This window comes from Oxyura jamaicensis, chromosome 4 (genome assembly GCF_011077185.1).
Source record: "Oxyura jamaicensis isolate SHBP4307 breed ruddy duck chromosome 4, BPBGC_Ojam_1.0, whole genome shotgun sequence".
NCBI classification, from domain to species: domain Eukaryota; kingdom Metazoa; phylum Chordata; class Aves; order Anseriformes; family Anatidae; genus Oxyura; species Oxyura jamaicensis.
In genome coordinates this window covers 52,706,878-52,734,477 of record NC_048896.1, presented here as the reverse complement: position 1 = coordinate 52,734,477, position 27,600 = coordinate 52,706,878, and the positions used below count along the sequence as shown (strand labels likewise).

The window sequence follows — 27,600 nt, the reverse complement described above, 5'->3', positions numbered from 1 at the left end:
TATTGAGAAGATTGAGCCCCCTCTGCCCCCTCCTCCTACACCCCCGTTTCCCTTTATAAATTGCACTCGTGAAGCTCACTAAAATGTTGTAACCTTTGGGGTGGCTGGTGAGGAGCCAAGTATTTCACACTGCTGTATTTGGGGAAGTACTTTTAAAAGTGTAAGCGTATAAATAAGAGGCTTTCACTTCTGGAGCTAGAAACTGAAAATTTTTAAGACTATAGTTAGAGAATCCTACATATCCATAAATATCCTTCATCTCAGCTAGCTGCATGAGGTTTTGGATCTTTAAAATAATTCACCTAACCAACTAAGGCATGTAGGTTTTTGTTTGTTGGCATGATTACTTACTGCACATGCACAGATATGTGAACATCTAAGATAATAAACATCAGGCACCTACTGATAAAGCGAAAAGTCACGGCCAAACACCTCTGAACTATTTATTCCTTAATTTCCAGAACTCTAACTTTGTTTAGAATATCCACATGATTTTCATATTTTAAAGGAAGCGCTCGCTTAGCCTGAGAGCATTTTTAAGAACAGTACAAGAGATTACCATCGTAGCCCACCTCAAATTTTCCCAAGCAAACACGTGTTATTGCATTCAACTGGAAATCAAGTTGGCAAAATCCCAGTACTTTCATACTTTTAAAAATGGATATTATTCATTCAGTTAATCAATTACTGTAAATAATGACTAGCCAACATGCTGAACATGGTTAATTCTGTGGGATGAAATAGCATGCACCCACCGCAACCATATCCAAACAAAATAACAGGCCCACAAGAGGTTTTTAAAGAAGAAAATGCTATAAAAGCATTAGAACTGTTCTTTTCTGGTGCCCTCCTAATTGCCAGCTTACTGAAGGCAAACTTATGAAACAGTGTTTAACAATCTTACAGCTAAATGACACAACTATTCATTGTGAGAAAAGAGAAACTACCTTTAACGCAAGGCTAAAAGCAATAGTGAAAGCCTTCAGGTTGCTCATGGTTTAACAGAACATGAACACATCCACGTTTTAAGACAGAATAGGAAAGGAAAAAAAAGCTACTTAAAGGAGCAGTTGGAACCCTCCCCCTTCCCACTCCGGAAAGAAAGCAAGGGGAAACTTAGAAACGCGAATAAATGATTTAATTATCATACCATTCAATCTTCATAGCAAAAAAAATAAAAAATAAAAAATGTAGATTTATGTCATACTCTTAACTGACGAGATGCGTTAATGACATCTGTAGAAGTGAAAACATCTTTCCTCCCTCAATGTGTGCTATCAGCTAACTTCGTAAACACAGTCCTTAGAACAGATCGGCAGATGGTAAAGCCAAGGCATGACTTTAAAGAAAAGGTACACACTGCATACTATTGAATGTAAACAGAATTTTAACTGTCAAACCCACAGCAGCATTTACTGTAACCATTAACCTGGTTTTGCTGTGGAGAAACACAACATGCATTACTGAATCATTTCTTCTCAAATCCATACATTCCCTGCAGCAGTTCAAGCTCCATCAGCAGTGCAGGAATGTATGAAAATGACAGGCAAAGGGCACTAGCTTTTTTCCCATACTGTTCTTCTATAAATGGAAGCAGAGTTCTACAAAGCGCTCAAAGCTGAGAATGTTTGAATACTGATCCCCAGGAAAAAAATCTGACGATGTTAGGTTCCATGAGCAGATTAATTATTCTGCTTTCCACAAACCTGTTTCCCTTAAATGAAAGGACAGAAAGGAAACCAGCTGCTAGGAAATAATGGAGCGCTAGCTGGGTCTCATCTACAAAGCTGCCACAAACAAAGTGTATGTGTACACATACATATTTCATATACTATTCATAAAAATACTTATCATCCCTTTTGGGAGCACCTGTTCCTGCATTTGCTTTTCTGTCTCCATTCAGCGAGGGGAGAGTGGAGAGAAAAAGGGTAGATTTGGTAGAAACCTTATAATAGTCTCAAGTCAATTTCACTAGGCTTTGATTTGACTTAAAAATTAAAGGTTGCATCTGTAAGTTGTTATAGAAACTTTAAAAATACACCTTTTAAAAGAAAAAGGCTCTGAAATATGTAAAGCATACCACTGACAAGCTGGCTAGTCAAGCAACGGTAAGTATGCTACTAGATCATACAATAAAAAGCGTGGGTGCTTCTTGCTAAAACTCCAATTTGTTTTCCAGTTTTCTTCCGGTTTTGTGGTTTTATTTGTTTGTTTAAGGGTTAATAAAGAGGCAGAGCATTCTCTCTCGGGGAGGGTGTTGGAGAAAGAAAAGAAAAAAAAAAAAAAAAAAAAAGTCTCCGCACTTTTCGTAGCAGCCGTTCGCTGCCACTCTCCGCAGCGGGGAGAGAAGCGAGCTGCGCGCCCCGTTTCCACGTGTGGGTTTACACCGGAGCGAGCTCCCCACGGCGCCGAGATGGAGGGATCGGGCAGGAAGAGCCGAGGAGAGAGCAAACGCGCCCTGCACACCAGCCCCCTTCCCGGGAGCTTTTTTTACAGAAGCCCTCGCTAACAAAACACTATTGCTCCAGGCAGCGGCGTGCTGATGTTGGCACCGCTTAAACCAAACAAACACGATGTTTAACAGTCAAATAAAATGTCCCGCAGCCTCCCTAATGAATTTGTCAAGGACCATCAGATCACCCCCGCCCCTGCCTCATTAACTCAAGTATGATGAGACGGATTATAACGAGAGAATACAGATCAATCGGGCTGAAGGCTTCAAATGGCTTTTAGCCTCGAGAGTTTCCCTCTCGGCGGCGCGCACACACGCCCGGGCGGTGCTTTTAATGGCATACAGTATCTCCTGCTGCTGCCCGGGCAGCGAGCCGCCCATGGGCTCCTTGCATAAAAGCGGGGGTGACCAGGGCTCTTCAGTTACAGCCTCCTCGGGTGCTGGTCTCTCTCCGATTACTCAACCCGGCGAGAGCAAATTCCGCGCAGACGGAGCTCGGCTTAACGCAGCGCGGCCGCAAGCGCCCCGACGCAGGAGAGCAGGCTTTCCCGTGCCTTATTCGCTGCAAGTGTTTAAGTTTATTGCTCAAATGATGTTTCTAATTAGCGCCGGGGCAATAAATTAAAGTCGGCTTTTGTTTAGCTGATTTATTATTTACTAGAGCTTCAACCTCAGACGGGAAAATTGGTAATGAATTGTTTTAAATCCGGACGCCGGCGACGCTCTGCCGTCAGTCACCTTACCGGGGGGTGGGGGCGGGGGGGGGGGTTGAACGGTCCGCACTCTTTCTGCTCGGCCCCAAAAGGGGACCCTAAAAGGGGACCGCGGTGCCCCGCTCCCGGGAGCCTCCTCCAGCCCCGGGGCTGCCGTGGGACCGGGGGGCTGCCGGGCTGAGCTCGGCGTCCGGAGAAAGGGAGGGAAGGAGGGCACCTGGCCGCCCCCGGGGGCTGCTCTCTCGCACCGGGGACCAGGTTCTGCAAAGCAGAGGCCGGGCGGCTCCGCGGGGAGGAGGCAGCCCCGCCGCCGGGCTCGCCCCTACTTACTTCTCCCAGCGCGCAGTCAGCCTGCCCGAGCCGTGTTTCTAATTTAAACGCACGCGGCAAGCAGCCGGCACTGGTGGCTTTATTAAACTCAGCCGGCCGCGGCGAAAGGGGAAGGAGCGCAAGGACGTGGGGGCAGGCGCCGGCCGGGCCGGGAGGAGGGCATCGGCTGCCCGGGAGCGGCGGGGCAGGCATCGGGACCTCGGGGAGCACGGGGCCCTTGGGGTGACAGGGGGATCTCGGGAGGGCAGGGCGACCGCCCGGTGAGTCGCTGCTGTCCCGGGGCCACGCCGGAGCTCGCCCGCCCCGTTTCGGAGCGGACATAACGGAGCCGCGACTCTACGGCTCCCTACCCTTGTTAATACGAACTCTCAACAAAACGAGCGTGTCCTTTACGAGTAACTCGCTCTTCTGCTTCAGGAGGACACAGAACTTTTCGGCGCCGGGTTTATCGAAACGAAAGCGAGAGCGGCCCCGGCTAAGGGCAGTAAAACAAGGTGCGCAGCTCGGGGCCAGCGCCGCTCTCACTTTCACCGCTGCTGTCCGGCAGCAGCTTAACGCCGGGGGGAGAAGCACCGCTCCCCCTACCCTTCCCTGCACCCGGGCGCTGGGTCTGCTCCTGGGGAGCGGCCGGCACCGTCGCTTTTCCCTACCCCGGCAGCGAGCCACGGGGTGGGCTCCGGGCACCGGCACCGGGTCCCGCGTGTGCCCGTGCGCGCCCCCGCGCCCGCCGCGCCCCCGCCCGGCGCCGCGATTGGCCGCGGCGCTGACAGCTCGGCCGCGATTGTAGGAGGCGGGGCCCCGCCCCCCGGCCGCCCCAGCCCCATTCATAAAGTACCGAAGGCGCGCGGCAGCCCAGAGCCCCGCCGCCACGCGGAGCAGCAGCAGGAGGAGGAGAGGGAGGAGGAGGAGGAGGAGGAGGAGGAGGAGGAGGAGGAGGAGAGGCGCAGAAAGTGAGAGCCTCGGCGCGCACTTCCAGGGGTGGGGAGGGGGAGGAGAAGCGCCCCCGGGCACGGCGGCTACGCCCTCCCTCCCTCTCAGGATAAAACACAAGTCTGTGCAAAGCGAGAGAAAAAGCAACCCTAATAAATCCAAAGGGGCTCTGTAGCGCTGCGGGCCAGGAATGGGAGAGCGCAGACCGAGCGCGCAAGTCTGCGCCTAGAGCTAGCGAGAGCCGCAGAGCCGGGCTCAGACAACGCCTCCGGCAGGAAAAGGGAAGTCACCAACACCCCCTGACAGGCTGAGAGCGGCGGCCAAACTCATGTACGTCGCTGGCGGTGCCACGGACTGAGATCGGGAGCGAGGGAGGCAGCCGGAGAGGGCTCGCTCTGCCGCTCGAGGCATTGCTCGCATTCTTCTCTTCCTCCTCCTCCTCCCTCGAAACTTCGCCGCTGACCAGCTCTTCTGCGGGGACCTCCTGCGCCTCCCGGGGAAGTTTGGCCGGGCCGGGCTTTTTTCATGAACTGCTGAAGCGGGGGCGCAGCGGCGCGGGGGGGTGGGCGGCCGAGCGCGGAGGCAGCGTGCCCCCAGCGCCCCCCGCAACTTGGCGCTCCGGCAGCCGGCGGGGGCTGCCCGCGGCCCCGCTCCCGGCCCCGGCTCCGGCCCCGCCGCCGCCCGGCTCGCCCCGTCCCGCCGGCCCGAGGCTCGCCCTCCTCCCCGCCGGGGCAGCGCTGGGGCTCGCCGCTCCGCGCCTCGTCCCGCCGAGCGCTGCCACCCTCTTCCTCCTCCTCTTCCTCCTCCTCCGCCTGCTCCTCCCTGAGCGTTTAAGGGCGCTCGGCGGCGCGCCGCTGCCGCCGTCTTCCCGGAGGGGGTGGGGGGCTGCGAGCCGGCCGGTGCCCTCGGCGAAGCTGCAGCCTCCGCTAAAGCATTGGATCCCTCAACGTACTGCGAGAGCCCGGTGTACAGCCCGGACCTGTGCCCCAACATGATCGCCGCGCAGGCCAAGCTGGTGTACCAGCTCAACAAATACTACACGGAGCGCTGCCAGGCCCGCAAGGCAGCCATCGCCAAGACCATCCGGGAGGTGTGCAAGGTGGTGTCGGACGTGCTGAAGGAGGTGGAGGTGCAGGAGCCGCGCTTCATCAGCTCTCTGAGCGAGATCGACGCCCGCTACGAGGGGCTGGAGGTGATCTCGCCCACCGAGTTCGAGGTGGTGCTCTACCTCAACCAGATGGGCGTCTTCAACTTCGTGGACGACGGCTCCCTGCCGGGTTGCGCCGTGCTCAAGCTGAGCGACGGCCGCAAGCGCAGCATGTCCCTCTGGGTGGAGTTCATCACCGCCTCGGGCTACCTGTCGGCCCGTAAGATCCGCTCCCGCTTCCAGACGCTGGTGGCCCAGGCCGTGGACAAGTGTAGCTACCGGGACGTGGTGAAGATGATCGCGGACACGAGCGAGGTGAAGCTGCGCATCCGGGAGCGCTACGTGGTGCAGATCACGCCCGCCTTCAAGTGCACCGGCATCTGGCCGCGCAGCGCGGCGCAGTGGCCCATGCCGCACATCCCCTGGCCCGGCCCCAACCGGGTGGCGGAGGTGAAGGCGGAGGGCTTCAACCTGCTCTCCAAGGAGTGCTATTCACTGACGGGCAAGCAGAGCTCGGCCGAGAGCGACGCCTGGGTGCTGCAGTTCGGCGAGGCCGAGAACCGCCTGCTGATGGGCGGCTGCCGGAACAAGTGCCTCTCGGTGCTCAAGACGCTGCGCGACCGGCACCTGGAGCTGCCGGGGCAGCCCCTCAACAACTACCACATGAAGACGCTGCTGCTGTACGAGTGCGAGAAGCACCCGCGGGAGACCGACTGGGACGAGGCGTGCCTGGGCGACCGGCTCAACGGCATCCTCCTGCAGCTCATCTCCTGCCTGCAGTGCCGGCGCTGCCCCCACTACTTCCTGCCCAACCTAGACCTCTTTCAGGGCAAGCCCCACTCGGCCCTGGAAAGCGCCGCCAAACAGACCTGGAGGCTAGCCAGGGAAATCCTCACCAATCCCAAAAGCCTCGACAAACTATAGGGCTCGCACCCGCCCGCGCCGAGCTCGCCCTCCGCAAACGACCGCGGCGCCCGCAGCCTCCTCGCCCCGCCACGCCAGCGACGGCACGGAAAGAGGCGGCCAAGGACGGGGGGGGCTTCACCCCTACCCACCTGCAGCTCGGCGCTTAAAAACTTGAGGCCGGGGCGCCCAGCCCCTGCCCCAAGCCGGGAAGAGCCGAGCCGAGCCCAGCCGCGTTTCTCCCAAGTCACTGGCAGAAGCGATCGGACTTTTGCCGCGGCCAAACGAACGAACCCCCACAGGTACCTTTTCGAACAAATGTATAGTCCTTTTCTTATTCTCTCTTCTTTTGCCTGAATGTTGTCACCAAGTGAAAAATTATTTAACTATATGTACAAATCGCCCTTTAAAAAAGTTTTACTGATGTTAAATGTATTTCGGTGCCAAGGTCAGATTATGTGCCCCGCGACTGACTTGTTGCAAATAGTAATAAAAATATTACTTTAACTTTACTTGGACTTTTTGTCAGTGGTTCTTAAATTCAGGCAAGTAGATTCTGTCTGAACCTCGAGAGGAACGTTAAAAATATATATATTTAAAAAATAGAACAAAATCGGCAAGAGCCGCCCTGAAGGCGCCGGGCAGCCCCCGGCTTGGCACGGCCCCTGGCGCCCTCAGCGCTGCCTCCATTTTCTGTGGAGCCCAGGCGGGCTGCACCACAGCCGGGCGGCCCCCGCACCTGAAACTGAGGGCTCGCTTACTTTCCGTCTGGCTTATTTTATTATTTTTATCGTTATCAATATTTAGTAAGTTTCGAGCGCTTGCATTTTGTTCGAAAAAAATTCGCCGCTAGCTGCCTTGGCTGCCCCGAGCTGTCCGTTCGCCTTTGACTCAAAGTATAGATCCACCCTGAATAATTAACGCGCTTTAAGGCGAAGGGTCGATCCTTTTTTTTTTTTTTTTTTTTAAAAAACAGTCGTTGGTTGGTTTCCTGTTTGTTTTGGTTTGTTTTTTTTTTTTTTTTTTTTTTTTTTTTTTTCCTATTTTTATTTCCCCCCGCGGATTTGCAGCCGGCGGTCGCGGCGCGCCGTGCCGCAGCCAGGCAGGGCCATTTGCCCCAGGGCGATTTTGGGGACAGTGCCCGCGATTTTAGGGGACTCTGATCGGTGCTAACAACAGAACCCCCCAAAAAAGATTTCTAAATCGGCTCGGGGCATTTCAAGGAAGCTTTCGTGTCCTGGCGGGGTAGAGGGGAGGGAGCGGGGGGGTGTTAAAATCTAACTTCTTGCTGCAGCGGACTCGTTCCGTTTCTTCCTGATCGCGGCGGCACCGATGCTATGGGCAGCGCTGCCCTGTCCTTCGGGAGCTTGTCACAGTGTTTGCCTTGCGGGAGTTTGGACAAATACACAAAGAGCTCCAATTTATCAACGGGTGAAGCCTCGTTCGTTAAACGGGCCTTCCGAGCGGCGGCGGCGGGGCTTTTGGTTTTGGTTTGTAGGGGCATAGTCGGGAGCAGCTCTTGTCACCGCCACCCAGGTACGGCGATATCGGGGGGCGGGAGGGGTTCGTGCTGAGAAGAAAGCTGCGGGGTGTTCTTAGCGCTTTCTTACAAGAAAAGATACTCAGATTTGATTTTTAACCCATCTTCCACCCCTCTCGAAAGAGATACCAAGATTTATTTTTTTTAGACTCGTGGCAGCATCACAAGTAGAATACAAGAGATGTTGCCTGTACTTCACACAGCAGTCTCCTCCTTTTAGTAAGAACCCAAATGCAACCTCTCAGGTACAGAATTAAAGTCCCGAACTCCTGCTCGCACTTAAGAAAAGCACTCCTGAGTATTTGAGACCAAATGAAAAGCGAGCAAGCTCAATGCCTTCAATGGCAATGGCCCCATAACCAGGTACCAGAACTGGTAGGAATTCCTAACTGGACTTGAACGCCCTATGTGCTAAACATGGAAAACAGAGATGCAGAATAACACAGATCTGTAAGGCTTTTCTCATGCTAATACAATACGTAGCAGAGTATTTTAGATGCAGAATGAAATACACTAACCTGTCCTTACATTTTATATTTATATTCTTCCAACCATTCCATGTTTTCAGAAATACTATGCAAAGAGTAAGCATATCAAAATTTTAAGAGCTATTTCATACTTGAAATCATTTCAAAAACGTTTCAGGACCAAACAAAAAAAGTTAAATTTCATTTATGATACCACATAAAATCACACTTCTAACTAATCACTCATACTAAATTCTACATCAAGGAATTTCAGTGTTCTTTTTCAAAACAGATTTATTCCTTGATAGGCTTTGATAATCTCAGCCTTCAGACCCAATGAGGCCATTTTTAATACAGACAAGAGCAATTTGCTCGATAGGAACAAAGAACTGAACTGGTGCTTAACACACAAAGTATTGTCTGCAGACAAGCAGAAAACCACCACGTCTTCCAGCGAGTTATTTTCCCTTCATAAAGAAATTATTACCATGTTTAATAATAAGCAGGTATTTTAAAAATCAAGAGACACCCCTGTGCTTAAAACGGGATGCGAGAATATTTATCGGTAACGTGTCGTACTTTTGAAATGCTGCTGCAATACTGTAGAAAACATTCAAGTGCAACCTTATTAAGCTGAGCTCAGAACATCCTGCCTTTGCATTGGAGTTTTACTGAAAGGTTGCTCATTCTAAACAAACACTGGTAATCAAGTAACAGAGCAAATAAAGTTTGTGGAAATTAACAAGTCAGTTCAGAACCATATTTTAAGAGGGCAATTATGTTTTGTGCTTAGGCACAATAAATAGTAACAGGCCCCGTAAAATCGGTTATATAATAATACGATACAGAAGCACTGAAAACTTAAGAGCGTAGGAAGTTAGGCACGATGTTATACTGGCATTATATAAAAATAGGAAAGTAAAACAAAGCGTTTGGGCTAACAGCCTCGTTGAACTTTCCAGTATTCACACAGGCCCGTGATTCAAGATGTCTTTATTTAAGATGCCTCCCTGGAGCTTTATTCGCAGCAAGCTAATTAACATTCAAGTAGGGTCGAATTGTGGGAGGGGGAGAACAGGGAGAAGAAGAGGTGGCACTTCAGTGAAGTTCACTAACATATATGGTCAGTGGCAAACTTACTAAAGCAGGGACACTTCGGGCCAATAGAGGTAAAGGAAGTAGAATGAAAAATTAAAGGTCTCAGGTAATTTGTCATCATCTCTCAGAGCTCAGGGTCAATGATCTCTTACCTTCGGGTCGATTTTCTTAAAACTGGGATCTTCTTCATCCACCTCAAAGTAGAGCTCAGAAAGAGTGATGGAAAGAGTGCCTTTCACTACCACCGAGGGTGCCACAAGCTGAGCTGGTGCGCTTAGGGCAACTGGTCCTGCCAAAGAGGGAGAACACCAACAATTTTCAAAATTACTTGGTTTTCAAGCTTAGAATGTGAAAATAAATAAAACAGCGAGCTTAGCTCTTCCTTAAAAAAACAAAACTCCTCTTTCTTTTTTTTTTTTATCCCAGAAAAGAACATATGTAATAGATTTAGTGTCTCTGTTCTGCCGAACGTTGAAGCAGCTACAATTGCAAACTGATGCATATATTATACATGCCAGAGCTGGCTTTAGCATGGCAATATATAGTTTTTCCTCAGCCGTGTTTTCTTTTTGAAAAAGTTCAGTGGTTGCATACCTTCTGGTGTATGCAATAGAAAGTGTGCACACACGAGCACTTGAAATCTTACTGTCAAATGTGTTCTGTAGGTACTGGAGAGTTTCAATAGCTTTCCACAAAGATGAACACAGCAGTCAAGGCTCAAAGTTGTCTGACTGTGAAGTGTTCCCTCATGGATGATAGAAATCTATTGTTAAGGTTAGACAATGTTACAGAGCCTGAAGTAAAATGTTTTAAAGATGCTTTTGATTCCATGTTAAATATTGTTCAAGGATTCCATATAGCATTAGTGTAGCTCGGGGACTGTGGGAGTAAACAGCTGGAGGGTTGGTTTCCAACTGAATGAATTTTTATTGGAATAATCACATCTCCACGGGGCTTATCACAGGGACAAATCAGACGACTACTGAAAACAATAGGTTCGGCATAGATCTGACAATACAGAACCTATTATATAAACTAACACACATGGAGAGAAAGCAGGTTAGGTTTGCCATCCAGCTGATTAAGAGGTAAGGAAATGAAGTTACTCGGTCGCACTATTATCTGACTTTTATAAGACTGTGGAATATATGAAAGTGACACAGACGATTTTGTTTTAATAAAGCATCTATAAATGAGGTACACACGTTCAGGTAATCAATGTGAGAATAACTGACAAAAAATTCAGATGAATTGTCATTTCCATCGATTGTTAGGAGGGTGATGGTCCTTAATCTCGCATCAATCTCAATGTGTGCCACTAGGACAAAAGAAGAGATGCTCTGTTGAGATCAGAGCAGCTTTGCCCTCTATTCCCAATGTACAAATACATTGTGTTTGCAGATGGGCAGGAGATAGCTGCAGAACTGCCATGATTTCCCAAAGCTCACCCCCACAAATGGATGAAATAAGCAGCTATGTGTTCTTTTGCTGTCTCCCTTTGCCCTCTGTACATTAGCATGTAATCCAGAGGAGAAATAACATTTTTTCAATCACTCTCAGACATTCAATTACAGGGCAAGCAGACAGCTGCAGAAGCTGGGGCAGTCCAGGTCCTCTAGAAGACCCCTGACAATTTCCACTTCATTTCTACCCACACCACTTTATTAGTGAGGATTACTTCTTAATCCTATTGCCATTGTCAAGATTATATAATTAAACTCCCCTTTCACCTCTATTACAGTATGAATGTATTACTGGAACCAATGAATGTATAATAAACGAGAAGGAAACACAGAAGGCTGTTGAGAAGAAAGATCGTGGTAGAAAGAAAAGATTCATGTACATAAAATGCCATTGCATTATTCTCCTATTCCTTTATTTTCCACCACCCTTCCTACATAGGTTTGGTGTTTTTGTTTGTTTGTTTTTCAGTATGTTGTATTTTTAACTTTGCTTTTAAAAACTAAAAAGTGGAAAGCAGTTCAGGCAAGGGATAAGCAAACTGACAATAAATAAACACTTCTGCTAATTTCAGTAAATTATCATAATGTAAGATTACACTACTAGCTTTTTGGGAAACCAGAATTATCCAAGCAATGACATTTTTCTCTAACAAAAATGCGTATGGAATACCCCAGGTGAGAAAGCAGCAGAACACAGAGAAATTTGCATTTTCATGTAAACCCATGTTCCTCAAATAACAATGAAGATGCTTTATAACTCCCAGTGCCTGAACCAAGGAAGTTACTATTTACATTATGAACCATACAGAAATGGACTCATTCCACTTGGATTGCAACAGCAGCAAAGGTTGGTAAAATTAATCAAGTTCAAGGATCTGAAGTACTACCTTTTTCTTCAGGGGGGAAAAAAAAAAAAAGTCAAATACAGTTAGGGTCTGTAGAAAAGGGACTTGAACGAGGGAATGACAAGGGGTTTAAGAGAGTTAAATCCAGTGAGCGTACATATCCTTGAAATCCAAGTAAATCGCGAATATGTACAATTTTATAAATGCGGGGGGGGGGGGGGGGGGGGGGGGGGGGGGACACGCCCCTGTACCTCACCAAAGCCTTTAATTACGAATGACTTGCCTAATTGCCCACTAGGTCCAATGTTCTGAGGAATGAAACAAGGTCAAAAAAAAAAAAAAAAAAGTTCTTTGCTGGGCTTCTTTTTCTAAGGAAGATTTCCTAGAATGCAGACATCTGCCATGGAAGCAAGCAAGTTATAAAAGCCCAAGAAAGAAAATGTGCAACTGTCCTCAAGTAAATTGCCGGCATCAGATGTGTACAGAAAGTGATCTGAAAGACCCAGTTATGGGAAGGACCAGTTTAATGGTGTGTATCCTAAATTAGTATTCACTGCAGAGCAGGGGAGATGAGAACTTAAACAGTAAAGAAGCTGAGGAGAAATTAGATAACTGAAGTTACCCGTTAAGTTCTCCACTTCTCTCTCCTCAATGAATGACGTGATATCGTCGTCACCTTCCAAGAGAATCTCACTTTCTGAGTTCTGATTTCCTAAGACTTGACTCTTGATGGACTGCTTTCCTTTAACAAGTATATCTTCATCAGGAGCTGAAATGAGAAAGAGACACACTGCTCTGTCAGGTTTCAGAGGCAGAGACAAAGGAGTATAGCTTTGATTTTTTTGTGCCTTTTTTTTTTTTCTGTAAAAAATGAAAGTTTAACAAGAAAACGCCGTTTCGGACTAGCTACGGGAAGTACCTGCCTTAATCCTCTAACGTTAAAACACAGCTACTTTTAATCCTATTAAGCCTGCCCCAAACTACCCGGAGCTCTCTGCAGCGTTTAACTCCGTTTCAAGTGTCTGTGCCGGGGCTGGGCAGGGAGGGGGAAGGCAGGACGGGTTATCCTCTCTCCGGCCGCGGGGCGAGTTCCCCTGCCGGCGGCAGGTCCCGCTGCCTCCCTGCCACTCAGCAGCCTTCCAGCCCCGCTTCTCCGGCTCGGGGGGCAACGGGGAGGCACGGGGGGGCTTCCCCTGGGCCGGAGCCGCGGTGCACCTGCCCGCGGGAGGCACGGGAATGTGCCGCCGCGAAAGGAGGCGACGGCAGCGCGGGGTTTGCCTGCAGCAGCGCTGCCGCCACCGCCCAGAAGGGCGCTACCGGAGCGCAGCCCCCGGTCCCCTCCGGTTCCTTCCTGCCCCGGGCGGCCCTCGGCCCACAGCCGGGCCCCGGGGGCGGCAGCTGCCGCCCGAGAGGTGCCGGTGCCCGCCGGGAGCACCGCAGCATCCTCCCGGCCGCCGGCGCTGCGGCTGCTCCGTGGGAACGAGGAGCCGCGGCGAAAGGGGGAGGGCGAGAGCTCGCCACGCTGAAGTTGCCGCTGGTTGGCAACCCTTAAATCCTTTTCTCTCTTTCGAAGCTGAAACCGAGCGGGGTATTTCCTTAAAAGCGATTTAAGAATGCCCACGGAACTGCCGCGCTGGAAAAAATGTGCGCCAAGCACATCGTGAGCGACTAACTTCAGCACACTGCTCCTTGCTGTCGCTGATTGCTGCCATACACGGCTTGAAGTTCCACTGGCTAGTTAAAAAAAAAAAAAAAAAAAAAAAAAAAGTTAATCTGCAAACATTTACAGAAGAAGGCAAGTCCCCAGTGGCAATATATAAAGTTTAAATTAAGTAAATATATGCACATAAATTGCAAATAATAAACTTTTCAATTAAGTGAAAACCAAACAAAAAAAATCTCCCAAACCCTAAAAAATATCAACAAATATTCTGCTTTTGCCATACGCCTGGAGCTTAACAAAGAAAAAAAGTTTAACTTGCCATACAAAATAAAATTCAATTTATGCACAGTCATTTCTCCCCAAACAATAGCTGCCACTTGTCAGCCTTCAAAAAATAAAGTATTGAAAAGCTTTAACTGCATTGTACAAACACAGATTTTACTTTCTTCTAAAACGTACTCATGTAAATAATGATAACTCCGATTCTGGAATTGTTCAACGTGAGTCGAAAACCTTCTTGTCATGGAAAATATGCAGCTGATATTTAGAAAGGTTTTCCTGTAATTAACTCCCCCTTGAGGATTTTAAGTTAGCAGCAGTAAAATTACCAACAGTATACTAATACACACCACATGCACTGTTGCTCAGTGGCCCAGCAGCATTCTGTTGAAGATCAAAAAAAGTAAAATAGAACAAAACCATGCCAGGGATAAAGTAAAGGATAATCAGCCCTTTTTTCTTCTCCCTTTCCCCCCCATTTCATGCTAGAAAGCTCTATTCAGTGTTTCAAAAACCTCCATGTGCATAGTACGTAGCTGTCATTTTTGCTTCCTTCATTATAATGTTATACTGAAGGTATTATTTCAAACTAGCCTTCTACCTATTCTCATTTAAGATTTAATTGAAAGCCAAGATCAAAGTTCAATACTTTTACATTTAGCATAACTTGTCCAAGTTACTAGCATATCCTGCAGTCTTTTTTTCTCATCTATCACTAAGAAAAAGTAAAATCAATATGGCCACTTCCAAGCCGGAGACGATCAGGTAACAGAAATACACACCTCCTGCCTCGTCTTTCCTCTTTCTGATGATACTTATTTCTCGAACTAACTATATTATAGTGATTCAAACATACACACACCTTGCGTAACTGCCTTTTTTCAAGAAAAGATTTTAAATTATACATTCAGTCCGTCTTTGTAAATTGTTTACATTTTTGTCATCTCTCCACACAATGTTGGCTACCCACGTTTTCTGACATGTGCACCATACGCACAAAGGCATAATGAACGTGCACAGGGAGACACAAGCACCAACTACTGGAAGGCAATCAGACATCACCCCAAACCAGAATCTGTTTTTTCTGTATGGAGCTGAATAAAGCACTGCACCTACAGCCAACAGGCACAGGCACAGTGAGTATCTATGTAGAAATGGAATAGAGTCCACGTAGGTTCATCTGTTTTGTGTATTACATGCACTTAGGTAGGCCACAGTCTAGTTCTCTCTCCTTATTTACCTACTAGAGATGCATACGACAGAGCATGACAGCAAGTGCCAGATTCCATTCCCATGTACGTGCAGGGGTGCCCCGCACTCGATTTCATCTGCCAGGTCCCAGATCCTGCTGTCACCTGTAACACTAGCTGGGCTCTGCCAGGCCTGCCTAGCCTTGGTGTGGCTGGGCTTCTGGCTCCAGCCCTGCAGATCTGAGCTGCTGCTCATATTCACATTTTCAAGATCAAGACCAAAAGCATTCTGCACAGGGTGTAACAATCTGCTGGCTGAGTGTTTCTCTTGCACAGTAATTTCATTATTATATTTCATTATTCTAATTCCATGCAATCCTTCCCAAATTGCTCTCTAGGACCCACTTCCTTCAGGGAGCTTTTAGCATACCTCTCTGCATCTGCACAGAGCCTTCTTTATCCCAGTCAAACCTCTGGAACATTTGGGTGTAAAAATAATTTCACCTAAAGCATCCACTGAATGATAGATTGTCTTAAATTGTTTGTCTATAACTTGCAAGAAAAAAATGTAATTTTTAAAAGGTGTTTGAAAAATTAGCTATCAGAAAGGACCATACAGAAGGTAACTTACTATTGCTTTTTATATTTTTAATGTCTGGTAAATGCGTCAGAAAAAGCAATTCTGGGAAAGGATGCACTAAAAAAAATTTACTATCATTTTGGTAGTTGGGCCTCCCAGAAGCCTCCCTTACTTTTTTTTTTTTTTTAATGCAACACTGGGAAAAACAAACACTTTCACATCAGATTTTTTAAATATTATTTTTAAGACTTCTTTTCTGTCCCTTGAGTTGAGGCAAAGAAAACTGGCCAGTCAACTTCAATATTATATAGGATCGGTTGCTAGACGCTTTCAGTGGCAATGCTGTGAACTCCGCCTCGACTGAAATACTAAAGACTCTTTTAATCCCCTCCCCCCAGGTTTTAATAAATGTCAATGAAAATAAACTAGCAGACAGATCACCTGTTAAAAAGCTTGATATGGCATTTCCAAGCAGATAAAGATTCCCTTGCAAAATAGTGTTCTGGGGAGTCAGGCTACAAAAACCAACATGGCTGAAGTACTCATTGTTGCATGATATTACTTTCCAGGAACAGAAACTTGATTTTCACATCTATATAATTCATAAACCTTTTTGGTTTCATTTCTAAACAATGAGTGGAAAAGGGAAAACAGAAATGAGTTAACGCTTTGCATCCCAAAGCATCTTCACCTCTTTGCTTCCCCCACACTACATCACTAGCCTGATGTTTATAGCCATTTTGGAAGGTTGGTTTTTTTTTTTTTTTCTTTTGAAAAATTACCTAAAGCTTTTTTTTCCCAGGCAAGTTAATGTGAACTTGGGAATGGCAATTAAATTGTCAGAATTAAAAAATTTGTTTTTAACTAGAAGGTAGCCAGAAGTATAGTCATGGGGCTAGTATTGATTGTCTGAACAGAGAACATTAGTCTTCAGGTATTTATTCTGCCACCTCTGCACCAGAGGCTCTCCTTCAAATCAAATCAATCCCTGGAAAAGATTGGTTCTTGCTACTAAGACACATAACTAGGCTGCAACAGAGCTGACTGTTGTTGTTGTTGTTCTCTATAGGTTTTACTGAACAATATCTAGGCTTCCGATTGTTTCTAAAGCTTTTTCACAGTTGCCAACTGTGATCTTTTCCAGACTGCGAGCTCTCCGGGGCAGGGAATATATCTGATTTGATTTGCAAGACACCAAGCAGTTGATAATGTGTACTTGCTAGTGAGAAGTGTGCTAAATTCTATGCTCTCAAGCACGCAATAGTACTTTCCCATTATTTATGCATTATTTTCCCGTCTCCCTTTTGGCAAAATCCCATATGCCCAATTTCAGGTTTTGGTTTTGCTCTGTTTTGTTTTGAAAAAAAACTTAAATAGCCAAAACAGAACCTTTATTCATCATTTTAAAAATGCTTTTTCTTCAGAGACATGTAAAATTAATCGAAATAGAATAATTAATGATAAATTATTGATAAGAAATCATAAAACACCAAGACAAATCTATTGCAAACTCTAAGTATATTCACAACCTGGCAACGCGGCCTGAAAGTCCAGTTATGAAAATCTGAAAACAATTGGATTTTCTGACCTGACATCACTTAATATTAAAAGTTTATAAACACACTTCAGAAAGAAATAAATCAAGTGACTGTTCAAGCTGACCTTTCTTATAACTGCACCTTCTGAAACTTCTTACAAACAAAAACCTTTGTATTCCTATAAATTAAATATAGCTTCTGGCTGAACTGCAGTTTGTACTTGGTCATTTTACACCTTGCCAATGGAAAGTCCTCGATCAAGACAGTTGCACACCTACCTACACTCCGGTAGATGGTCGTTCTCTCTACTTTCAGAAATCACATGAATTGCATAATGATTTAAGGAACAATAGAATATTCACTTGATAAAGAAACAAAATGGCAACAGACAACTAAGGCACTATGCAATTAAATTCAGAACAGAACATCAGGAAATTTAATATAATAGAACACTTACGGATGTCAAATGCTGAACAAAAGGACTGACAAAAAAAATTAATCCTGTTTAAATTACTGGGGTTAGGTAACAGCTATGTGTTATCAAATAGGGCTACTTCTATTCATTCTTATTTTGTATCAACAAAAATTGTACTCCTGTCAATTACAAACTCCATATGAGTGATAGCCCTTGAAATATAGCATGGATAATGAAAATATGTTACTGTGAAAGACAAATAATTCTGTTAGTGTGTTTACTTTTGAAAAAATTGATTACACAAATGTAAACAGAAGCTGTAAATATTTTGCCATAAAAGTGAGAGGTATTTTTCAGTGCTTTGATAAACATAAAGATTAAATAGGAACATACAAGGAGAATATGTAAAACCTATTTAATTTAAACCACACAATTTTCAAGGGGGGAAGTTCTTCTTTATCCAAGGATATTACTGAAAAAAAAAAAAAAAAAAAAACACCACTTGTGTCCTTAAAGTCCATGGTCTAGAAACAACACACAGTATTAACAAAAACAAGCCCCAAAGCAAAAAGTGGGTTAATTAATTCTACATCTTGTTCCTCTTTCTATAGTCAAAGATGTAGGTCTCTATGATGTTGCTTTTAGATCACTTTATTGACTATTCTCTGTATGGTCATTTATTTTAAAGGACTGATGTCACATTTGGCATTATATCAGCTGACATATTGTAGACATTTTCTTCCAGAAATGGCTCTTTAAGGCTGAGTGCCAGAGGTTAAGATGCCTGATGGAAACTAACTTTACGACAGTGATGTTCTTCTATGCTCATACAACAGTCTTAATTTTAAATTAGCATAAAGTGCATGCCTCCACGCACCGTGTGTGTACGTATCTATACACATGCAGTAATTCACAGACTAAATATGAAAAAAACTGAATTTAAATGATTCTATTCAGTGACGTACATTCAAGAGGAAGTGTATTCAGTTTTAAGCATAAGCAAATTATTTTTAAATAAAAGATGGATTTTTCAACTATTTCAATGTATCTTCATTAGATCACAAAGACAAAATTCTAGACTAAAACCCAAAGTTCCTTAACTTTGGCTTTTTATCTTTTGGCTTATTACAAGTTCTAAAACTGATTATCTCCTTGGTTTTCTAAATACATTCCAATAGAACAGACACAGCAGCATGTAGCTGAGTGATCCCTGATAATAAAATGGGGGGAAAAAACTGTTTAAAATGTGATCTGTTTTTAACATCACCAAGTAGAAGTCATTACCATTTATTGCTTGAACAATCCTTTACATTTTGGCATTTGTTACTATTTCTTCCATATCAAATTTTTACAGAAATACTTGAGGACTTAAACACGCAAATGTCTGAATAAAGTTTTGCTCTAGAAGCATTATTTTTCTTTTTATATATCTGTAAGGATAGCCTGATATATGCTCAGGCTAACTGAAATAATTGGTGTGGATTTCTGAACAGGGACCATTGTCTTTTGAAGTTACTAAGGCATAAATAGGTAATTTACCACAAGAACATGTGTCCAGGGTTTAATGGCAAAATTACATCCACCTTTTCTTGTACTTACCGAGAACTGTATTTGTAATCACTGTATGCAAAGTGTGCACAATGTGCCATCTCAGCTAAGATGTAACGAGGAGGCTTACCAAACACCAATGTTGCTTATGAGAAGCAATGGTCAGTTTATCTTTGTACCGAGGATGTCTGAAACGCAATGACAAGCCTTTTGGCATTTGGGACAATTTATAGCACCTTGTAGGAATGAAGGTCTAATTTTCACTGCCAGGTACTGTAACCTGCTGCTATTGGCAAGAAGCAGTTTTTACACTGACCATGTTCTCCGGCTGCTTTTAGTGTCGCTTCAGGATGTGTCGATCCAAGGGGGTTACGCACAAATCGTCGCCGGCGCCGCAAGTCATCTTCCCAGTAGTCAAGGCGCCAGAACTCACGAGGACGACTACAATGAAACAGAGGAGCCACATATGTTAGCAATTATCAAACAGCATGGTAGCACTGAATTTCTGCATAAAGCTCTCCTTGTTTGCGCTGCCTTCTTTTTTTTTTCTCTCTCTTTTTTTTTTTTTTTTTTTTTTAACCTCCCCCCTTTCTGCAATCTTTTACTTAGGTATGTCCTTGAAAATAACAATATCACCTTCCAGTCTAAGGAACTCCTTTCCCTTTTTTCTTGGAAGGTGAAATGAGCACTAAATACATCATTTTGAAATGAATTGCTGACAGTGTGATCAGTTTCCCCACACTCTAGTGGCATGTGCTCCGATTTCAGCCTCATTTCAGCCTCAGCAGGGCACCTTTCTCAGTGACTGCATTTATAAACCAGAATAGGGAAAAGGCTATTATAAATATGGTATAGCATTACCTATATTAATCAAAGTCTGTCCCCCTTCATTTTTCTTCCTAATTTGTGCCTTTTTGCACAAGGTCAGTAAATCATACCATGAATTCTTGGTCCAGAAAGTGTTAACTTTAATGAATACCTCAGTTACATGGTTATGTATGTGATAATAAAATATTACTCTGTTTAGATGTGCAGGAATTTAATTAAAATAATCTCTTAAAATATTCATTACATTTAGCCCCTGAGGCTTAGAACAACACAAGAAAATGCATTTCTTTTCCATTTACTGTTTTTAAATAAACCATTCCAGGAGAGTGAAATAGCAATCTATTTTCAAGCAAATCAGATTGGATTCCTGTTTTACGTAGTTGTGTTTTTACATTTAATTAAAAACTACATGTTATGATGTGTAATAATTGCTATATTGAAGGCATACTTTTAAAAAATTACATCTAGAAAAGGTTATATCAAATTCATTATTTTCCATTGTATGCTCCAAATATACATAGATCTTTTTAATACGGTCATATATAAGTGCCAGTTACTATCTTAGATGATCATGAATGAATGTCACTGTAAAACAATATTTTAGCCCAGAGAATGTACCAAAAAAAAATCACAATTTCAGGTATAGTGAAATAAACAAGCAGAAAATGCCTGACACACAGAATAGTCATGATAGGTTCATAGCCTGAAAACCTATATAGCCATGCTATAAAACAGTGGCTATGTTTGTTAACGTAATTGTAAAAAGTATACCTGTCAACACTGACAAGTGAATAGCCAGGACTAATTTACAGACCCATAGTTAAAAATACTTGATATCTCTATTCTTAGTCTTGAGGTCTAAAGTCAGAGATGAGTTTTATTTAAGCTAACCCAAGGTTTCAAATATAGTAACAGAAGCCACAATAATTTGCACAGCCCTCCTCCTAAACACAATTTGTAGATATTAAAAATTGTGACTGAATATGATTCTGTAAAAACGGAGAATGTATATGCATCAGGCTTTAAGTTTCCATGCCCTTTTTTGACATTAAGGAAAAGGCAGTGCTACTCTTCATCCCGATTCCTTAATTTCAGAAAAATACTCTAGTATTTGAAACAAATACCCCAGTATCTTATATTCACACTTTGTGTGTTACAACCATGCCTAAATTTGAGTGCTTTTATTATAAAATCCAATGATTTTGGTATACTTAGCCAAATGAAGCAGAATTCAAAAAAAAAAAAAAAAAAAAAAAAAAAAACAGGAAGATTGGGGTTTATTCAAAGCTCAATTAATAACTTAAAATTCTCCTTTAGCGATTACAGAAAAAAGGCAGAACACAGCTGGCTATGTGCATGCCTTTGATAGTCGTAGAGCATGGATAGGCACTTCATCATTCTGCCTTCCTACATTTATCTGTTAAAATTATTATCAAATATCAGCCAGGATGCAGTCGTGAATCACAGACTGCTCTTCGTCTTCAGGGGAATGATACAATGAGGGTCTATTCATCAGTATGGCAATCGGCACAAGTAATTAGTTCCCTAGACTGAGATCTCCTACAAAGCTTATTTCAGTCAGCACCACAAACATATGACAATGAAAAGCTAATGGAAGCCGCTAAAATTTGTTAACCTCTTCTGCCATCAATCCTTCTGGTATTCTGTGCTACAATATTATGCAAAGATGGTAAATTATTAATTTGTCAATCATCTATCTTTCTGCAGTTTTGATAGAATTAAGTGATGTCATTCTACTGGGTAGCAATTAAAATTATACTACATTGCAAAACTATGCTAAAATTATTAGAAAAATAGGAAACTATGATCAGGCAAAATATTATCCTGAAACATAATATATCTTTAGCCCCCTACTTTTATTTTCCATTCAGGGAATTAAATTTGCATAGGACTCCTCGTCCTCCACCAGTACAGTGACTATTCACAAACAAAACCATTATCAACTATTAGCCTACGTATTTGGGTATTTATAACTACCTGCAACCACTCTATGATGAGGAAAAAAAAAATTCTACTCTACACACAGATAGATACCTAACAAAAAACTGTACAGCCATAAACAGACACCTCTTGTCTAATTCTTAAAAACAAACCGCTTTTGAGAGCGACTACTGGGACAAACGCTTATTAGTACCAAGATAATCCAGTAAACGATACAGCTGCTGGAGAACAACCAGCTTACAGGTAAGATCATTTAACTGCTACAGCCCCATCCCCAAAGAGCAACGCTGTCTCATGCAGACGATATACCTCTGCAGCCAGGGGGAGACAGACGTAAGGACTGCACTGACTTGGCTGCAGTTTGCTGGGTGGAAGACTGAAGCATTACATAGCAAAGGGCCAAGTAACTGGATTTTGAGAACGGCATAGTGCTGTTGACTAAGGGTGGTGTTTCTGTGTGCGCGCGCTGTGTTTTTTTTTGACAACAGAAGCTTCTGGCCCTATAGTAGGTTGCCATATGGACTAAAGGTGCTATATGGACTGGATCAATGAACATAAGTACTCAATTAGTTTAAGTGCAAGAGCAACATTTCTCAGGGGACTGAGGATTTATGAATTATAAATCATATGATTTGCATGGATTTGTCAGGGGCCCCACTAACATGATACACAGTAATTGGTGGTTCCTTAGTAACAATATTGAATGAATAGAAGCAATGCTTTGATATTAAATGTTTTATTCAAGTAGCATTACCATGACATTCTTTCTTTTTCAGTTTTCCAAATTGCCAGTCTACGTACCCAGAATTGAGATAAAACTTTCTTCTCAGTTCATGTTTAACTAAGTAGATGGTTTTAATTGTACAGAGATGAAATATACAATGACCAATATAGCCTGTATATCAGAATTTTGAGCATATAATTCAAAAGAAAAACACACATTGCTGTGGTCAATGAGAAAAAGCTTACATGCTGACATATTTTCATTCCAAGAACAAGAAAATCAGGAAACCTATTTTCTCTATCAGTTTCAAATATTAACCCAATCAAAACAAAACATACCAACTGGCCTACTAGCTTTACTATAGTGTTAAAAGAATTCTAAGTCCTCATATCCTATAGGGGACTTAAAATGAATCTAAGGAGTACAACCACAGAATGATGAGAAGATCACACAATTTCTGAAGAATTACTTCTTGTAATGTCTTACCCATTGTATATTTCACAATATTCTGCTATCTTTACATCCACTGAAAAGAAGCAGTCAGCACACTAGCGTGAACAGAAAGGAGACTCTGCAGGGTGAGTAAAAATAAGGAAATCGTAAACCTACAAATGCATTAGTTTGAGAAGTCTTCAGACATTAGTTTGAGAGGTCTTGGGGCTGTACTTGGGCCAACAACTGATTGACTGGATTTTAGCATACCAGGGAAGCATCCATTCAGATCCTTTTATTAGTGAAGTAATAAATAAAAGTGGCGCAAGAAAAAAAGTAAAGGAGAGAAAGGTGAAAGCAGCACAGCAATAAAAGAAATCATCTGCGGAGACAGAGGATGGCTAGAGAACCAAATGATTTCTTCTGCCTAGAAGAGTATTTAGTCTTAAAGGCAAGAAAACCTGCATGAGAGACAACTGCAACAAACTCAAAAGCAGATGGAAACTAGATTGTGTATGCCCTAAAAACAGTATGTTATCATGAAGACTCCAACCAGCCTGCCAGTCATTGCAGTCTACTATTTAAAGAGAAACAGTTCTTGGTCTGGTGTACAACGATTACATACAAATTACATACATTAAATAGATATACGAAACATTAGCCAATGTGAATTTTGTACTGCTAGAACTTATTTCACAGATGCGTCCAGAACCAAGGCTGTTACCATGCCACAGAATGAGAACATAGGTTATTCATGCAATAGACATAGTCTCCTATTCACATGTCCTAAATCCTATGAAGATACCAAGATAAATTTCCAGATGAGACACTCCTCACTGGAACTCTAACTGTAGAGTTAAGCAGATAAGTCAATCTCCAAACCTAATCAATCCCCCAGCCCTCTGCTAAGGCCATCACAAGGCAATCAGTCAGTAAAGCCAATTTCGAAGATATAAATGCTTGAACACAGAATCCTGGGCTAAATTACTTTCATAGACAACTAAACACAGAGTAGCAACACTACTTATTCATCAGTAGCAACAGTACAAATTTGGCAGAAAATCTGAATCAAAGAAGGCTCTTCATTTTCCTCCACTACCAAACACAAATCTACCAAAATTTGATTTTAACTTCATTCAAAATTTTGATTGCAATGGCTCATCAAGTAGCTTATGCACAATATCAGGTGCTACTTCTAAATTAAATAGGAATAGGAAATAGAAATGCCCAATTTTTTAAGAAAAAAATATCTTGGGTTCTTTTAATTCTGGTCAGTAACATTTTTTGTTCTGTATCTATGTAGCTTGAGCTTCCATGTGAAATGCTTCAAGAACTCAAGCCAGACACCTGCTGCAAGATATATAAATGCTTTTCTCCACAAAAAAGAAAAAAAAAAAAGCAAGAAGCATTCACATTTGACTGTCAATCCAAAAATAAAAGTGATCAAGTTCTAGAAAAAAAAAAAAAAAAGAGATCTTGAAGGAATACTGTTAGCAGGCTGTAGGGTGTCATCAATGCAATGTGCCTGCTTTATCTTGCAAACTGAAATCCATTGTATTTTTGTGGAGATGCATGTCTAGAATATTAACTAAAATCTTTTGTATCTTTCACTGATTTAATAAAATGTGATTTCAGAAAAGAAGTAAAATATCTTCTGAAACCCTTCATTATCCTGGCAATAAGCTTTCACAAACCATGATGTAACAAAAACAAGTTACACCACAGCACATCAATACATTTAGCAACATGTTTATAAGTACCAATCTAAAGGATGTTATGTATAAACTATTAATATTTGTAACATACCCAAAATATCTAGCATATTTCAGAAAATAGAACATTGAGCTTAACGATGGTAAAGCACCAAACTGAAGATGTAACTTGACAAGCAAGTTCTCAGCAACAGCACCAAGTTCAGCATCTCACCTGGAGATCCCACGCACAAGTATTTGTGCTGCTATGAGGTAAACCAAATAAAAGCACCAATGCAGTAGGAAAAAGTCGGTTTTCCAGTAAATCACATTCCTGATCTGATTCACAACTTTGTCTACATTAGCAAAGCACTCAGGAAAATGTTTGGTTAGTATTAAGTCAGTTGCCACTAAAATACTATTTGGCCTGCTACACTATCTCAAAATGTGTATTTCAGAGCACTTCACTGATAATGTATCTACTTCAGAACATTAAAGATTGATTAACTCCTGGGAAGTGCCTCGATATCTTTGGAAATGCTACCTATATTACCTGTATCTCCTTCAATGGCGAACCAGTTAAAGAAGATATACTTTCCCTCCCTCTCAGCTGCATTCAAGCAAGCATTTGTGGGGCTCCACTATAAACTGGACCACAGCCACCATCTTACTTTATTACAGCTGAATGTTTAATTCTGTTTTTGATTAGTAGCCTGTTTACGCTGCAGCTTGACCGGCAACTACGTAATTAAAAATGAAGGAAAGAAAGGTGCAGGTGAGAGGAAGGAAAGAACAAGAGGATAACTGAGAACATTTGGTATCAAAAAAGACATAGCACCTACTCTTACTCCAACACTGGCAGAGTCTGCACCTTCCCTTAACAGCTTCATTTTCCTCCCACACAGACATTCGTATTCCATAGTTTCAGAAGATGGGGTTCCACAAATGGAAATAATTGGGAACCCTTAAGCAAAAAATATCACACATGGGCAGGCTCTTAATCTCTGCCACACTCATTGCTGTAGTAACAGCAACTGGTCATAACAAAGGCCCAATGTTATAGAGTAAAACTTCTTTGGCATAGTATCAATTGTGCAGAATATTTATATAATCTATTAAATTATCATAGTCTACTTGCTTCTTCTAGCACTTCTCCAAGAAAGCATTTGATATTGTCTATAAAGGATTATTTTTTCCTAAAAGGACTTTTGCCTTTATCTGTATCTCACTATTACCAAAAAGGGTGTTGTTGTTGTTGTTTTTTTTTCCATAACGCTTTCAGAAGAGAAAGCAGTACCATTCTTTTTCACATCTTTCCCAAGTAGCAGATGTGGAAAGCTGGGTGTTGTGAACTCCAGGCACAGCCCCTGCATGGACTTCGCACAGAACTGTTACTCTGGGGACTTCTGTACTGTTATAAGGGACCTTAGTACAATTTAAATCTCATGTGCTTCCAGCATAGAGGGAAAAGATGGAGATTTCAGTAAGGGAAGCATGTCTTACCAGATATTTCATGCTGTTTCCCCATATAAACAACACGGTACAAACAGCACAGATCTGTAATTCCTTGATCTGCATTTGAAAAACTGGCGGAAATGCTGTTTGTGGGTTTTAATACAGCAAATAGCCAGGGTATTATCTCTGTCTCAACCACACATCAGACACTGCAGTCCCAATACCCCACCCAGGCCTCCCGATCTCCATGTTTTAAGTCACACCAAAAACACACTCCCATCTTACTAGCATGCAAAACAAAAGAATAATGCCAATTCCAGATATCACAGACTCTTTCCTGCATTGACAAGCTTTGAATGTCTCATTTAAAATGCAATCCAGAAACAAATGTCAGCAATAAATGTTTCAGTCCTCCTTTACACATTATAAAGCACCATGTCAGGGTAAAGACAAGCCCACCTTTAAGGTGCTGCTGTCCTAGATGATGGTGTTTTTTAACTCCCAGTTTAAAAACATCTTTGTTTACATATGAGTTTATGTCTGCTCTTCTTTGATCTTTATTAACCCCTTGGTGGCTAACCACAGCTGCAGCTTTTTTGGAGGCAGCATTCTTTGAAGTGCTGGCATTCCAGGGCACGCTGATACTTCAAAGAGGGCCCACTTAAATACATGCTACAGTAGTGATCGTGTACGCCATGACCACTAGCTTATCTTAGACTGATCTTATTTTCTTCAGTCTAAAATAAAGCTGCACTTTAAAAGACAGTCATCTTATGACATCGTTCAATTATTTTTCTATTTCCATCAAGATTAATTATAAATTAACGGAAACCTACTCTATTTCTCTGTAAGTAATAAGTTAACATCAAGTCTTTTTCATGGCTTCGAGCAAAATTAGTTCAAACATGAATCAGCCATGGAAGAATGAATGAATAGCAAATTTGAAAAAGGATGCTTCGGCTTAGTAGCTCATAAATCTTTCCAGATCTCGCACTTCCTACACCTGATTGTAGTCAACAAGTTTTAATTTGTTTTTCAAAATAACTACAGTTCATACAGATCCCATAAATTCCTATTCATGTTGCAAATAATGATATTATTTTCCAAAAATAGGTACAGTGACTGTTATTGGTTTTACGTTTTGATGTTTTCCTGATAATGCAGAAAGTAAGTCTGCAGGGCTTGGCCATCCCTTCCTTGCCAAAATGAACAATGGAGCATAACAGTATAGGTTAGAGGATTTATCTACATCTGGTAGAGGAGACAGATCAATCTCTGTCCACCTCCTTAGCCATTTCTACTGGTTCTGATGCTTTCACCTTAAGCCTGTGCATAGAAAGGACCCATGTCTTCTCTCACAAATGATTCCCTACAGACCATATGATGATTCTGTAATGTACGCTGAAA

At 43.1% G+C, this 27,600-nt stretch overlaps 2 protein-coding genes across 4 annotated transcripts in view; one reads left to right on the top strand and one right to left on the bottom strand.

The window, feature by feature from the left end:
* The window catches only part of LRBA (LPS responsive beige-like anchor protein), a 395,253-nt gene that overhangs the window by 169,374 nt on the left and 198,279 nt on the right, over positions 1 to 27,600 (bottom strand). For all 3 annotated transcript variants that reach the window (XM_035325418.1, XM_035325421.1, XM_035325419.1), the window contains exons 37-39: positions 19,418 to 19,542; positions 12,511 to 12,657; positions 9,733 to 9,869 (exon numbers count right to left, since the gene is read on the bottom strand). In XM_035325418.1, coding sequence (XP_035181309.1) covers positions 9,733 to 9,869; positions 12,511 to 12,657; positions 19,418 to 19,542 — 409 coding nt within the window. The remainder of the gene's footprint in view (positions 1 to 9,732; positions 9,870 to 12,510; positions 12,658 to 19,417; positions 19,543 to 27,600) is intronic.
* MAB21L2 (mab-21 like 2) lies at positions 4,385 to 7,799 on the top strand. The gene is made up of 2 exons (XM_035325426.1): positions 4,385 to 6,777; positions 7,770 to 7,799. The coding sequence occupies exon 1, from the start codon at positions 5,417 to 5,419 to the stop codon at positions 6,494 to 6,496; it is 1,080 nt and encodes a 359-aa protein (XP_035181317.1). The 5' UTR covers positions 4,385 to 5,416; the 3' UTR covers positions 6,497 to 6,777; positions 7,770 to 7,799.

Coding starts and splice junctions, on each gene's coding strand:
- MAB21L2 (XM_035325426.1), top strand. CDS start 5,417: ATGATCGCCGCGCAGGCCAAGCTGGTGTACCAGCTCAACAAATACTAC.